This window comes from Centruroides sculpturatus, unplaced genomic scaffold, assembly GCF_000671375.1.
Source record: "Centruroides sculpturatus isolate CEXI.00-Female unplaced genomic scaffold, Cexi_2.0 scaffold77, whole genome shotgun sequence".
Classification (NCBI taxonomy): domain Eukaryota; kingdom Metazoa; phylum Arthropoda; class Arachnida; order Scorpiones; family Buthidae; genus Centruroides; species Centruroides sculpturatus.
The window spans coordinates 35,230-47,733 of record NW_019384320.1 but is presented as its reverse complement, the minus strand read 5'-3'; the positions used below and the strand labels follow the sequence as shown (position 1 = coordinate 47,733).

The 12,504-nt window shown below is 36.3% G+C and overlaps 1 protein-coding gene across 1 annotated transcript in view; it reads left to right on the top strand.

The window, feature by feature from the left end:
* Nucleotides 1-12,504, top strand: part of LOC111625042 (pseudouridylate synthase 7 homolog) — a 55,419-nt gene that overhangs the window by 30,256 nt on the left and 12,659 nt on the right. The window contains exons 10-13 of the mRNA XM_023368061.1: nt 230-355; nt 653-714; nt 2,793-2,950; nt 6,250-6,385. Coding sequence (XP_023223829.1) covers nt 230-355; nt 653-714; nt 2,793-2,950; nt 6,250-6,385 — 482 coding nt within the window. The remainder of the gene's footprint in view (nt 1-229; nt 356-652; nt 715-2,792; nt 2,951-6,249; nt 6,386-12,504) is intronic.

Here is a 12,504-nt window from a genome sequence, read left to right as displayed (position 1 = left end):
GCTGGTGTCAGTCCTGATGTCAGAAGAATTCGGTGATCTCAATGACATTCTGTAAAAAGCCATCCAGTGACTCAGTGAGCAGGACTAACAGTCCTGACAACTAGAGGGTATTACACCCTCACCCGTATTCTCACAGTTAAATAATTTTGGATTAAACAAAATAATAATAATTCATTTGTATTTACGGAATATCTGTCAGTGTTAAAATTTATTACTATTATAATTACAGAGAAATTACTGGTTCAGAGGAAGAAATTAAAAAAGCAATGGAATCTTTCACAGATGTAGGATTTATAAATTATTATGGGTTGCAGAGATTTGGAACCACATCTGTTCCAACTTATGAAATTGGGAGGTAAGGTTATTTGATTTTAAAAGTGAAACAAAACTTTGAATTTTATGCTTACCATATGTTTTTTCTTATAAGACACACTAATTTATTGGATATATCACATTTTTCATATCAGTTTTTTGAGGCAAAAATATTATTTACAATAGAAGACTTATTTAACTTACAGGATTCATCCTAATTTTCAGATAAACTTTAGGAATAAAAAAGTTTGTCTTATAAGGTGAAAAATGCAATAATTAAATGCCTGCAATTATATTAAACATGATATATTACTATAATATGAAACTTTATTAACTTTAGGGCTCTCCTAGAAGGAAAATGGGATCAAGCTATTGATTTAATTTTAAAACCTAGATCCAAAGGTATTTACAATTTTTTTAAATTATATTTTTCAGGAATATTTGATTAGCTGAGTTGTTGTTATTTTTTTTAATTTTAACTTATTTTCGAATTGGTATTTATTGTTTAATAAGTTTGATTTGAACATTAGGTTAAGTTTTAATGGATTTGTTACAAAACATGATGTTTCTCTAGTATTTTGCTTGTTCTAGTTGGTTACATTGATTTATTTAAAAAAAAAGCATTACAAAAATTCTTACATTTTGCAACTTTTAACAGTTTTTATAGTGTAAAACATAGTTTGAATATTGTTTTGTATATAAAAATTTATAGTGTTATTTACTGTACTAGGTTATTTTACATATTTTTTTTATTATGAAGTTAATTTGTAGTCTTGATTTTGAGTTTATAATTAAATGTAATTAAGTACTGTTTCTTTTTCTGGATATAAATGATGTNATATAAAAATAATAAAAAATTATACTTCAGATGTTAATTTATTATCAAAAATGTAAAATATTTGAGTAGCCGAAGACATAGCCAAAGATTGAAGCTCCACAGCACTGGCGAAAATTTAAATTTGCCGACTGGAAATCTTTCGGATGATTGACTTTCGGAAAATCGACGCTCTACTGTATTTACTTAATGTTGAGAATCTTGGCTTCAAAGTCTGTTTGGCATGACAATGCATTTAGACTTTGAGGGCATGCAGGTCTTATTTTTGTGCTTACTTTTGCATTCATAAAATTATCATGTACTGTACACTATTTTTAAAACCTGTGGTGAGAAGTAAACTATAAAATGGCATTTAAAAAATGTTTTATCTCTCATTGTATCTTAAAGTAAAATATTATGAATTATTACACCTCATATAGTCTATATATAACACAGTTGTATTACAATGATATATAATTATGTATCTAACGTAAAGTACAGGTGGCTACAAATTTTTTAGAGGTCCCACAAGATTATAATGAAGTTGAAAAATATGTAGTCTATTATTAAGCGGCAAATACTTATATATATGTGTGTGTTAAGCATGTATCTGATGGAGGTCTCACAAGATTGTAATGGACCTGAAAAATTTGTAGCTGCTTGTTTATGTATAGATATGTAATTACTTATCATTGTATTCAAATTACATTACTTTTATTAATTTTTTTCTTTTGAATGAAACTTGGGTTTTGATAAGAAAGTACTATAATTTACTACTTAACTTATAATTTATTATTTAGTAGGTCTTAAATGCTTATGAAGTGAGTATCACAAGAAACTAACATAGTAATGGATAGACTAAAGTATAAATAAAATGCAAACAAAGAAGAAATTAACATGAAAATAATAATACAATTATTTGTTAAGTGATGCAGAAATCACAAATTGCTCTCGTATCATCCAAGTTTATGCAAAGGAAATGAGAAGCAAAGGATTATTCCTTTGCTTCTCATTTGGAAGTGAAGGATTGGATGGAGATCTGGGTAGCTAATTTGCAATGCATCTGCACAGTAAGCAACAGTTTTAGGTTTGAGTTCTGCTCCAGGCCAATTCTTTACCTCTAGAAATTTCTAAATTATTAAATGTATTAAATTTATTACAATTAAATTAATATTTAAGATGATGCCTAATGACTACCTTTAGTGCTAAATTACTTTGTGTTTAATAATTATTAGTAGGGAATGTAGCCTAATTTAATCTGGTAATCATTTAGCTTTGATAACAATAAACATGATTTAATGTTACAAATTATATATATACTAAATATTTTTTTTTTTGTTATTTCTAATGACATTTATGACAAATATTTTATGATAAAAAGAGATCAGGAAAAATTTTTCCAATGACAAATATGATTGTAATCACATTATATTAGAGATTTACTTATTTAAAGAAAGGAAAACATAGTGTGCAGTAGGGTGTATGCATATCTAATGTAGAAGTTTTAATTATAAAAATATATTTATTCTTTAAAAAGTTAAACAACTATATTCTAATAATTTCATAAATATAATTGAGTTTGAAAACACTTGTTTAAGCCTTATGTACAATATATATCTATTAATAGCCAACATTATTTCTAAATGGAAATAATTATTTTTATCAGACAGTTCTGAACCAGAAACTTACAGGAAAATATGGGCTGAAACTAAAGATCCAAAGGCAGCATTAGAACATCTAAAAAAGAAAGGAAGTGCTGAGGGTCATTTGTTACGAGGATTAATCAGTCACAGTTTATCAGATATGGTCAATTCACTTAATGCGGTAAGTAAATAGTTTAACAATAATAAACGACAATGATAATATTATTAGACTAGCTGCAAGGACCCGCTTCGCTGGGTTTTTATTTGTTTGTATATTTGTATGTAATATAGTTTTTTTATATATATAAAAGACTTTTTCTAAGTAATCTAGAATCTAGCTGCAAGGACCTGCTTTGCTGGGTTTTTAAAAAGTAACAATAGTGAAGATTAAGATAATTACATTATAGCTAATCTTACCCGTTTTCACAGAATGCAAGAATTAGGTTTCCCGTTTCCAGACTAATTAGAGACCTGATTCCGATTCTATTTCTGAACGTCTCCTGTTCACGTCCAGTCAAACGAACTATTTTCAACTTTTCTGGAACGTTTACAATCGTTCTATAATCGAACCAATATTCGAACAAATTCGAACATAAAATTCGAAATAGAAAACCACTTTCAACCACTTTCAGCCCCATATCTCCCGCACCCTTATAGCTATCGAGACGCAACCACCGTAGTGCACGAATGGAGACTTGGGGCTACTACCACATACAAACACCATTCATGTGCGATATGTAGTTTTGGTGAAAAAGTGAAATATAGGGACACACACGTCCATTTATATATATATATATAGAATATTAGGCTGGATGACCAAGTGATTAATGTTGTAAGCTCATAGATTCTGAAGTGTTCTGGTTTCCCTTGTGCTGTCTTATGCATCTCCATCTACCCCTAAAACAACCATTACTACTACCAAAAAGTGATCCTTATACAGTTAAATTACGAGTACGATGCCCTAAGTTTGCTTTTCTGTGAAAATGAACTAAAGCAGATCATCTTCTATCTATCTATATAAATAAAAATGTAATGTTTATTTGTTCCTACAGATTCCTTTGAAATTTTGACACAATGCTGCATTCGAATACACACGTGTTTTTATATAATATACATGTCGAAATTCCCCCCACTGAAGGGAGATGGTTAGGATTAAGGCTTACCATAAAGAACTCTGCTTCTATTTATACTATTTTAGATGCGGTTTTTTGCGCTTTTGATTGCATTTTAATAGGATACGTCAACAGAATGTACACTAAGAAGGGATTTTTCGATATTCCCCCTCACAGGAGAAGTGTTATACATTTATAATAGATACATTTTGAGCCACAACAACACGTGGCAGGGTCTGCTAGTATTCAATACTGGCAGAAAAAAGGGTGTGTCAAAAATTGACCAATCAGCATCTGATACGTTCTGGCATAAAGTTTCATAGCCTTGTATCTGCTTTAGCACCATTTTTTAAAAAAAAATTTTAAGATGGCACTTATTTGACCCAAATGATTGCATTACAGTATCAAAATAGGTGATATTGAATATTGAGTCAATGAATATTGGAAATTTGCATAATTATGCCAGAATTTATCAATTATATATTACTGTTGTACACTCTTCATCACTTACTACATTGACCAGTATAACCAGTTATAGCTTTTAACTTATTCCATGTTGAAATTTTAATCCGTTGCATGTGGCTGCCATGTTGAATTTTTGTCGATGTTAAGNACTGCCTCTCCCTTTGTAAATGTTTCACTTGTATGAAAAACAAATAAACAAAGTATTGATTTTTCTACCTAATAATACAGTTAAACTTTTACTGGAAATTATGAAAATATACGTGTGAAGAGTTTGAAATTGTCTTTAACATTATTTAGGAATATTCAGGCTAATAAAATATTTTATATTTTGCACAAACAAAATAAATATATTGAAAAATATAAAAACAAAAAAATTATATTTTGAAAGTTCATTTTAATATAAAAATTATGATGCACAGCGACATCTAGTATCAAAAATGTACCGATACTGTAACAAGATATATCAGGTTTAACCTGGCGGGTCAAATGTCACGACCTCGATATATGTCAGGAATAACACAGGTGAGGTTAAGCTAATCATTCTGGAAGTGAAGATTGGACAGAGGTCGGGACCTATTCTGAGCTCTTCCGATAACTCAACGAGCATGATACACAGTTTAGTTAACATTGTATTTTTGTCACGTGACAGCAACCTGCCATTTTCTAAGCAAAGCACATGGTTTTATTTTATAATATAGTTTTGTTTTAAAATGTCAAAGAAAGGACAATGAAGCCAGCGAACTACAAGTTGCCAGTTTGAGATGTTCATCAATTTTATGGAAGACAATCCTAAAATAATGTCAGGGAAGTTAGATGCTCCCTTTACTGTAAAAGATCGTCAGAAATTGTGGCAAGAAATAGCCAACCATCTGAATTCCGAAGAAGTCTGCTCACAAAATGATCCAGAAAGATGGCAAAAAGTAACTGATAGCTTTGAATATAAATATATAAATATTATTTTAATTTATACATATGTGAATGAAACCTATTTCAGAAATAATGTTCATGCTATAGCTACTTACTTTAAATTTTAACAAGAAAGCAATTACATTATTCATACAATATTCATAAATAGTTAAGGTTATTATTTTCAAGCAATACAACAACAAAGTTTATTAACTCTCTCTCCAACTGCTCGTGAAGCAAAATTGTTCTTACATCAAAAGACGGCATGTTGTTTTCACTTTCGTTACATTCCTAATGGCAGGTCGAGAGTGATCGATAACAAAAGCTTAGTTATCACATGTGGCTATCGGAACCAAAAACAAAATGTACGACACGGAGTAGCATTTTCACAGTTGATTAAATGCGAATCACGTGGTTCTGACAGAAACTGGTTTTTATCATATTTGTTAGCTTAACGATACTACTCAGAATAGGTCCCCAGGGTACATAACTAATAAGCAGACTGTTAACTGTGTACACATCTGCATGGTAAGCAGAGGATATGGGTTCAAGTACCACTCTTTTCTTCCAGAATATTCTAAGCTTATTTCTTATTATTGAATTTAACATTGAATGGCAGTTTAACTGCCTTTCTCTAGTCCAAATTACATAGTGTGTTATTAATTAATTAGCCATATTATAGTCTGATAAGAATCTGGCTGTGTCATTTGATTAACTCAGAAAAATGAAGTATTAAGTTTGTTAATTTAATTACCTATATGTATTTTAATATTATTATCTAATGATTTCTCTGTTCATATGTCCAATGATGATTTACATCCTTGCTCTCATAAAGTATTTACTTAATGTTGAGAAACTTGCCTTCAAAGTCTATTTGGCATAATAATGCATTTAGACTTTGACTGAGGACATGCAAAATCTTATAAATTTATTATAAAAATATAACTATATAACTAGTAATTATTCTTATTAATAAATTAAAATGGTTATTTAACAGATACCAAGAAATACTAGACTTATGTATGTACACAGCTTTCAAAGTTATATTTGGAATCAGATTGCTTCGTTTCGAATTAAAGAATATGGACTGAAGCCAATAATTGGAGATCTTGTACTTCCTCACAATATAGAAGGTAAAGTTATTAATATTTTTTCTATTAACATTAATTAGAATGAATTTGTATTAAATTCCCAATGATGTTAAATCATCCTTGCTCTCATAGCAGCCAGTTTTCTGGTTTGATGCAGAAAAATTGGGCCTAAAATCTGAGGGTTTACTCTTGAGTTCTGAAAGTGAATCCATCACTTATAACATTAATTGTATCAATCATTAAATTTTGTTTAAAAAATTAAAGAATTTTTAAGTACTTTGACAGTAAATGATGATACAGTTGAATTCACTTATTATAGTCATGGAAGTCATTTAATGTTATCAGAATTAACATATCCCAAAGTATATAAATTAAAATACATTTGTGAAACTTTGGTTATAAGCAATCTTCAGGCAAATAGGCATTATTAAGCTATCTTTTTATGTTATCAGCTCCAACATGTGGCTGATTACTTGCAGTTATAAGTTATTAATACATGATTGTGGAATGTTATCAGTTATCAATATACTGGTGTGATCTGAACAGTAGTGATTATTAGGGAAACAAGTTATGAAATTGTCAAATAATTATTGGTTTTTCTAATAATCAGTTATTATTATTATTTATCAGTTATAGTAGTAACTAATGCTTTAAACGTTAATTGTTTTCATTATTATTTACACAAGTAAATAATTTAAATTACTGACATTTCTTGCTTTCTTTCTTTCATCTCCTCCCTGGTTCATATGGAGATTTCAGCCTTAATATGCTTTTTCTCCGATGAGCGGCGCTGGCTATCTAGGTAAAGTGACCTGTCCTTGAGATGTACTTTTCTAGTGTTATCACATGTTTCTTTGGATCTGCCTGTGCCCAATAAATTGGTGATAGAGTTCTCACTACCATTAAGTCCAGAGCCAAACTCTTCTCTAGCTCCTTTCGTGCCTCCTCATAATTCAGGCACCTCAACCAAAAATGCTTGGGTGTTCCTGCTTCCCCTCAAAGAGAGCAATTCGGGGAGGGGATTAAACCTCGTGAATATAGAAATGTGTTTAGCAGTGCAGTTTCTATCCTAAGCCTTGCTAGTAGTGTCTCCACCCACCTAGATGATGTGTGATTGTACGGCCAGGGGTCTAAAGGCCTCAGATGATCTCGCCCCTTATTCCTATGGACCTGTGCCCAAGGGCCCATCAGCGAGTTCCTAATCCGTTTCCTCGTGAGCTTATGTATGTCCCTGGGCATCAGGGGGCCCTGCCAAGACCTTGTGACACTTGCCCCCTTCACTGCCCTATCAGCTTCTTCGTTTAGTACTATTCCAGAGTGATCTGGGGTCCACACCAACACGATTGAATTGGGAAAAGAGGTGACCCCATCCACAGTATCGATGATTAAAGCTGGCGAGTTGTGGCCCACATTAGCTATTGCCTGTAATACCAACCTACTATTCCTACACAGAACAGTCGGCCGGGAATTTTGGGCACTCAGGACGGTTTCCCTCATTATCCCTGTCGCTTCAGGAAGATTCCACAATACTCTTTTAGCCCCCAAGTCTCGCTTCCCTTCCCTTCTGGAAGGAAGATTCCTATCGTTGTCCGCGTGGGTGTCTTGGATGTGTCCGTCCCTATGAGCGACCATCCCTCCCAGTTACTAGTCACCTGCTCTTCAAAAAACGCCCTGTCTTCACCTGACAGCCCGGTTTTCTTGGCTCGACATGCCGTTAGATTTACCTGATGATCAATCTGTGTGATGGAAGGCGGGAGACTCCTCTGCCGATAGATGCTGGCTATGGATATGCCTAAGTTCCTTAGATGTGAAAACACCCTAGAAACATAGGGCTCCTGAAACCTTCTCCAATTGTAGTTCTCTATACTCATCCCAGTTGACAAAATACTGTAAAGGGAGCTGAAGTGACCCCTCGAGATGTGATTAGCTGCATGTGTGATTGTATGTAAGTACAACTGTGCTTTTAGTCTGATATATCTTGTCTCTGTGTACGATAGTAGCGGAGTCATAAGTGGGACTCCTAGGGCCGACCGGAGAGCCGCATGAACCTGCTTCTCAATCCTATGGCTGGTTGTTGGCAGTGCACCATCCAAGGGGGGTGCACCAAACTCCGCCATCGGAAGGATGACTGTGTTAACTAGCCAAAGTAAGTCTGTCTTGTGGGCCCCATTGCACCGGGATGCAAAATACCTGAAATATGATCCCGCCCTAGTAAGCTTGTTCCTAAGATGCTGTTCGTGGGCACTCCGCATGAATGTATGGTTAAAATGTAACCCCAAAATCTTCATTGAGGTTACCTGCGGAATGGTCCCTGATAGTAAACAAAGGACGACCGGTGGCCGATGACGCTTTGAAGAGAAGTCAATTGTCCCACTTTTTGTAGCCGAAAAAGCCATACTCCATTGGACCTCCCATTGTTCTAGGTGTTCAAGAGCTCTTTGGACTCTGTATTTAGTCATATCTGCCTGTATGCTAGTGGCTATAAGATATAGGTCATCGGCATACAGGATACCTGTAACATCTGTTGGGAGCGCCGTCCAGAGATCCGCCATATACAGGGTGAAGAGAAGTGGGGCTAACACACTCCCCTGCGGAACTCCTTGAAGAAACAGGTGAAGGGGCAGACTTCACTCCCCTCCACTTTATCTGGAACTCCTGATGTAAGAGAAAATAGGACAGCCACCGAAGTGTCTTCCTTGAAATCCTGTAGTGCTAGAGCACTACAGTATTTCAAGAAAGACCAGTGGGGTCTGCTCGCCAAGAAAGCTTGGTGAGCAGACCCCGCTGGTAGACCGAGTCATACGCTCCCTCAAGGTCTAGGGAGACCAAATACACCCATTTTTTCTGTGCCCTCGCTACCACTATTGTGTGATGTATCCTGATAATAGCATCTTCTACCCCCCCCAGTAAGGGATAAACCTGAAGTGGTTCTTGTTAAATAGGTTAGAGGCCATCAAGGCCCTTTGCAATCGCATTAATACCAGGCGTTCGAACACTTTTGCCACATTCGATGTCGTTGAAATCGGATGATAGGCTGCACAGGAAGTCACTGATCGCCCTGGCTTGAGTATCGGTATTATATGCGCCATCTTCCATTCTGCTGGACTCTGTCCCGTGTTCAATATACGATTTATAACTCCGAGCCGAGCTGCCTGGCCCTCCTTGGGAAGTACCCTTAGGGTTTGTGCTGACACCCCATCCAGTCCAGGAGTATTGTTCCAGAGACCCTGGAGGGCCCGCTTTAGTTCCGATACTTGAAAGTCTGCTTCCTCTACTCTCACCCTTGTAGAGTTTGAGGCCTGAAGGGGACCAAAAGTACCAATCTGATGGGGCCTCCAAAAAAGGAAGACAACGCTTCCACCTGCTGGTCTGGTGAGGTAATTGTGACCTCTGTCTGAAGGACATAGTGTGAAGTCGATGGGCTGATAGGGACCCGCAGCTTCCTAAAAATTTGGTATATAGTCGACCTTGTTGGGGGGATGCACACACCTGCCCCCACCACTCCCTACGTGCCTGTTGAGTCTTCCACCAAAGTAGCGTCCCTTGCTGTTTATACAGGTAGCCCTCGGTTATGCCGCAGTTCCATTCCTACAAAAGCCGGCGCAAATCGAATCGGCGTAAAACGAACCCGTATTTACAGTGAGGTATAGGGTTAGGTTCTACATAAGTGAAAAATAAGCTAATAATTTTGTTTATTAATACAATATAATACAAAATACATATAAATTTTTAATTTTTAAAATGTATTTTATTATAAAATAAAGTAAAATGTTTTTATTTAAAAATTTTAGTTTTAAATAAAAACATTAAAGATGGATACTTATCCATCTTTAATTGTTTACATTTTTGATTTCTTTCATTAAGAATTTTGGAATATGGTCGAATATGATGCTCCTTTTTACATTTGCACTTCTCTCCCAACGTAGTCTAACACACAAACTTCATCCGTCAAACTTTCCTTAGTTGAAAGGATATGGTTCACCCGACGTAGAGCTACGGATGAGCGAAGACACTGATTGGTCGACCACCGGCCGCCGTAGCGCATATATAAGGTCAGTTTGAGCGGGAAAATTCAAGGTGGCTAAGGAGAGATAAATATCATCTGACCAATGAGAAGTAGATTTGTCCCACTAACGATAATTTGTGATCGTCGGAAGTGCTATTGCGTCATAAGGTGTTTTCCTGAATGAACTGATACAGGATACATTCATTGGCGCTATGGATTCGGACACCATTTATTGGACTATTAAGTTTAATATCTTGACTCGTGGGTACCTAAATGTTTAGTATTTTAATATTAATTTAATGCAAATGTATACATACCCAATAATATTAAACAGAAAAAATAAATATATTTAATAAAAATCTTTGTTTTAACAAATGTACAATGTCGCGGCTCGGTAAATACATCAACACTGAAATGAAAATCAGTCTAGAGTAGGGAAAATCAGGGAATTACACTGCAAAACGGCAAATTGCGCAGCGGCATTATTGCAAATCGGCGTAAATTGAACCGGCGTAAATCGAGGGCTACCTGTACTTATTCCACCAGGAGATGGACCCCAACTGGCGTGCCTTCTGAAAAGCCCTTCTCTTCCTTGCTCTGATGAGACTGCACTCAGACATCCACCAAGGGAGTTGCCCCTGGGGAGGGAGGATTTGGAACCTAGTGTTGCCATCTGCCACCTCCTAGAGACTGCTTATGAAAGAGGAGTACTCCTGCAGTCGACTGTCCTCAGTTTCCCAGAAAACTGCTAGATGTTCCCTGAATCCACCCCAATCCGTCCTCCTGCTTATCCTTGGTTGCAGCATCACCCCTTGTAGGTTCGGATAAAACAGCTTCACTATTATAGGGGCATGATCACTGGTAAGTGTATCCAGGCTCAGTTGGCACGTCGCAGATCCCAAGAGATTAGGAGTACAGAGTGTCAAATCTATAGCCTTTAGCTCCCGAACTGTGGAAATAAGTAGGCTTTCCCGAGTTCCAACAACACAACCCTGTAGTCGACAGCCAGTCAAAAAGTAGTCTGCCTGCTGCATCTGGGTGGGTGTACCTGTTGTCCCAGTAGGGATGGTGTGCATTCCAATCCCCTCCAATTGTCCTTGACCTAAAGTTATCCAGCCTCAATTCCTCTAGCTGCTCCGGCTCCTGGATCCCTGTGGGGGCATACACATTGACTAGCAACAGTGGAGAACCTAAGAAGTGCATTCGCACTTCCTGCATTTCTATCCCTATTGTTGCAGGGCCTGGTATTTGGAGCCGTACCGGCCACCTTTGGGTTACTGCCGTCAGTAACCTCCTCCCTGACCAGTAGTATGATCTGATCTAAAAATTGTGTATCCTGGGAGGGTAAAACCACTCCCCCTTTGAGCCATGTCTCCTGTCTCATTATGACATCCGCCTCTTTGAACCACGGCTCCACCAGTAAAAGATCCCTCTTCGACCGGAGACTGTGCGCGTTCCAATGTACACGTTGGTCCATAATTCTTGTCTAACAGTTGATCGATTGCGCATGGGCGGAAGCAGATCACTTGATAAGCCAGGATGTCCTACCTGGTATCAAAGGCGTTTAGAATGGACTAGTCCGATTTGCGCCATAATAGGGGCGAGGAAATCAAGCCAGAGGGACTGCTGTGTGCAGTCAAGCGTGATACAGGTTGACATTACTAGTCACTCATCAATGCTTGCTTAGCGTTTGCCATTCTTATTATAAAATCATAAAATCGTGGCCCTTATTATCACAAATTATGATTCTATCTGTTATTTTGATACTTTTCTTTATTTTTAATGTTTTATTTACTTTATTTTCCTGTAATTAGAGACGATACACCTTTAAAATAAACAGATCAGCTTTCTCTTGCCAATAGATTAATCTCAACTTTCACCGATTGTCGTCGGTGCCTTTGTAATCCGATAGGAATTGACCGTGTTTTAAAGTCTAGTGTTAATTGTTTATTGCTATTGCGGTAATACAAGTAGAGCGGGACAGTCCCTTAATGAACCGCTTTTTATTACCGTTTAAAGAACTTCTCCCCACTTGTTATTCTTAGTAACTAGACACGTTTGTCAAGGTCGGTTAAAGTTTATTACTTTCACAACAGGGTGTCAAGTGAGCTGCCATCCATACCCACCCTTAACGACAACAAGTATCACGTTACTC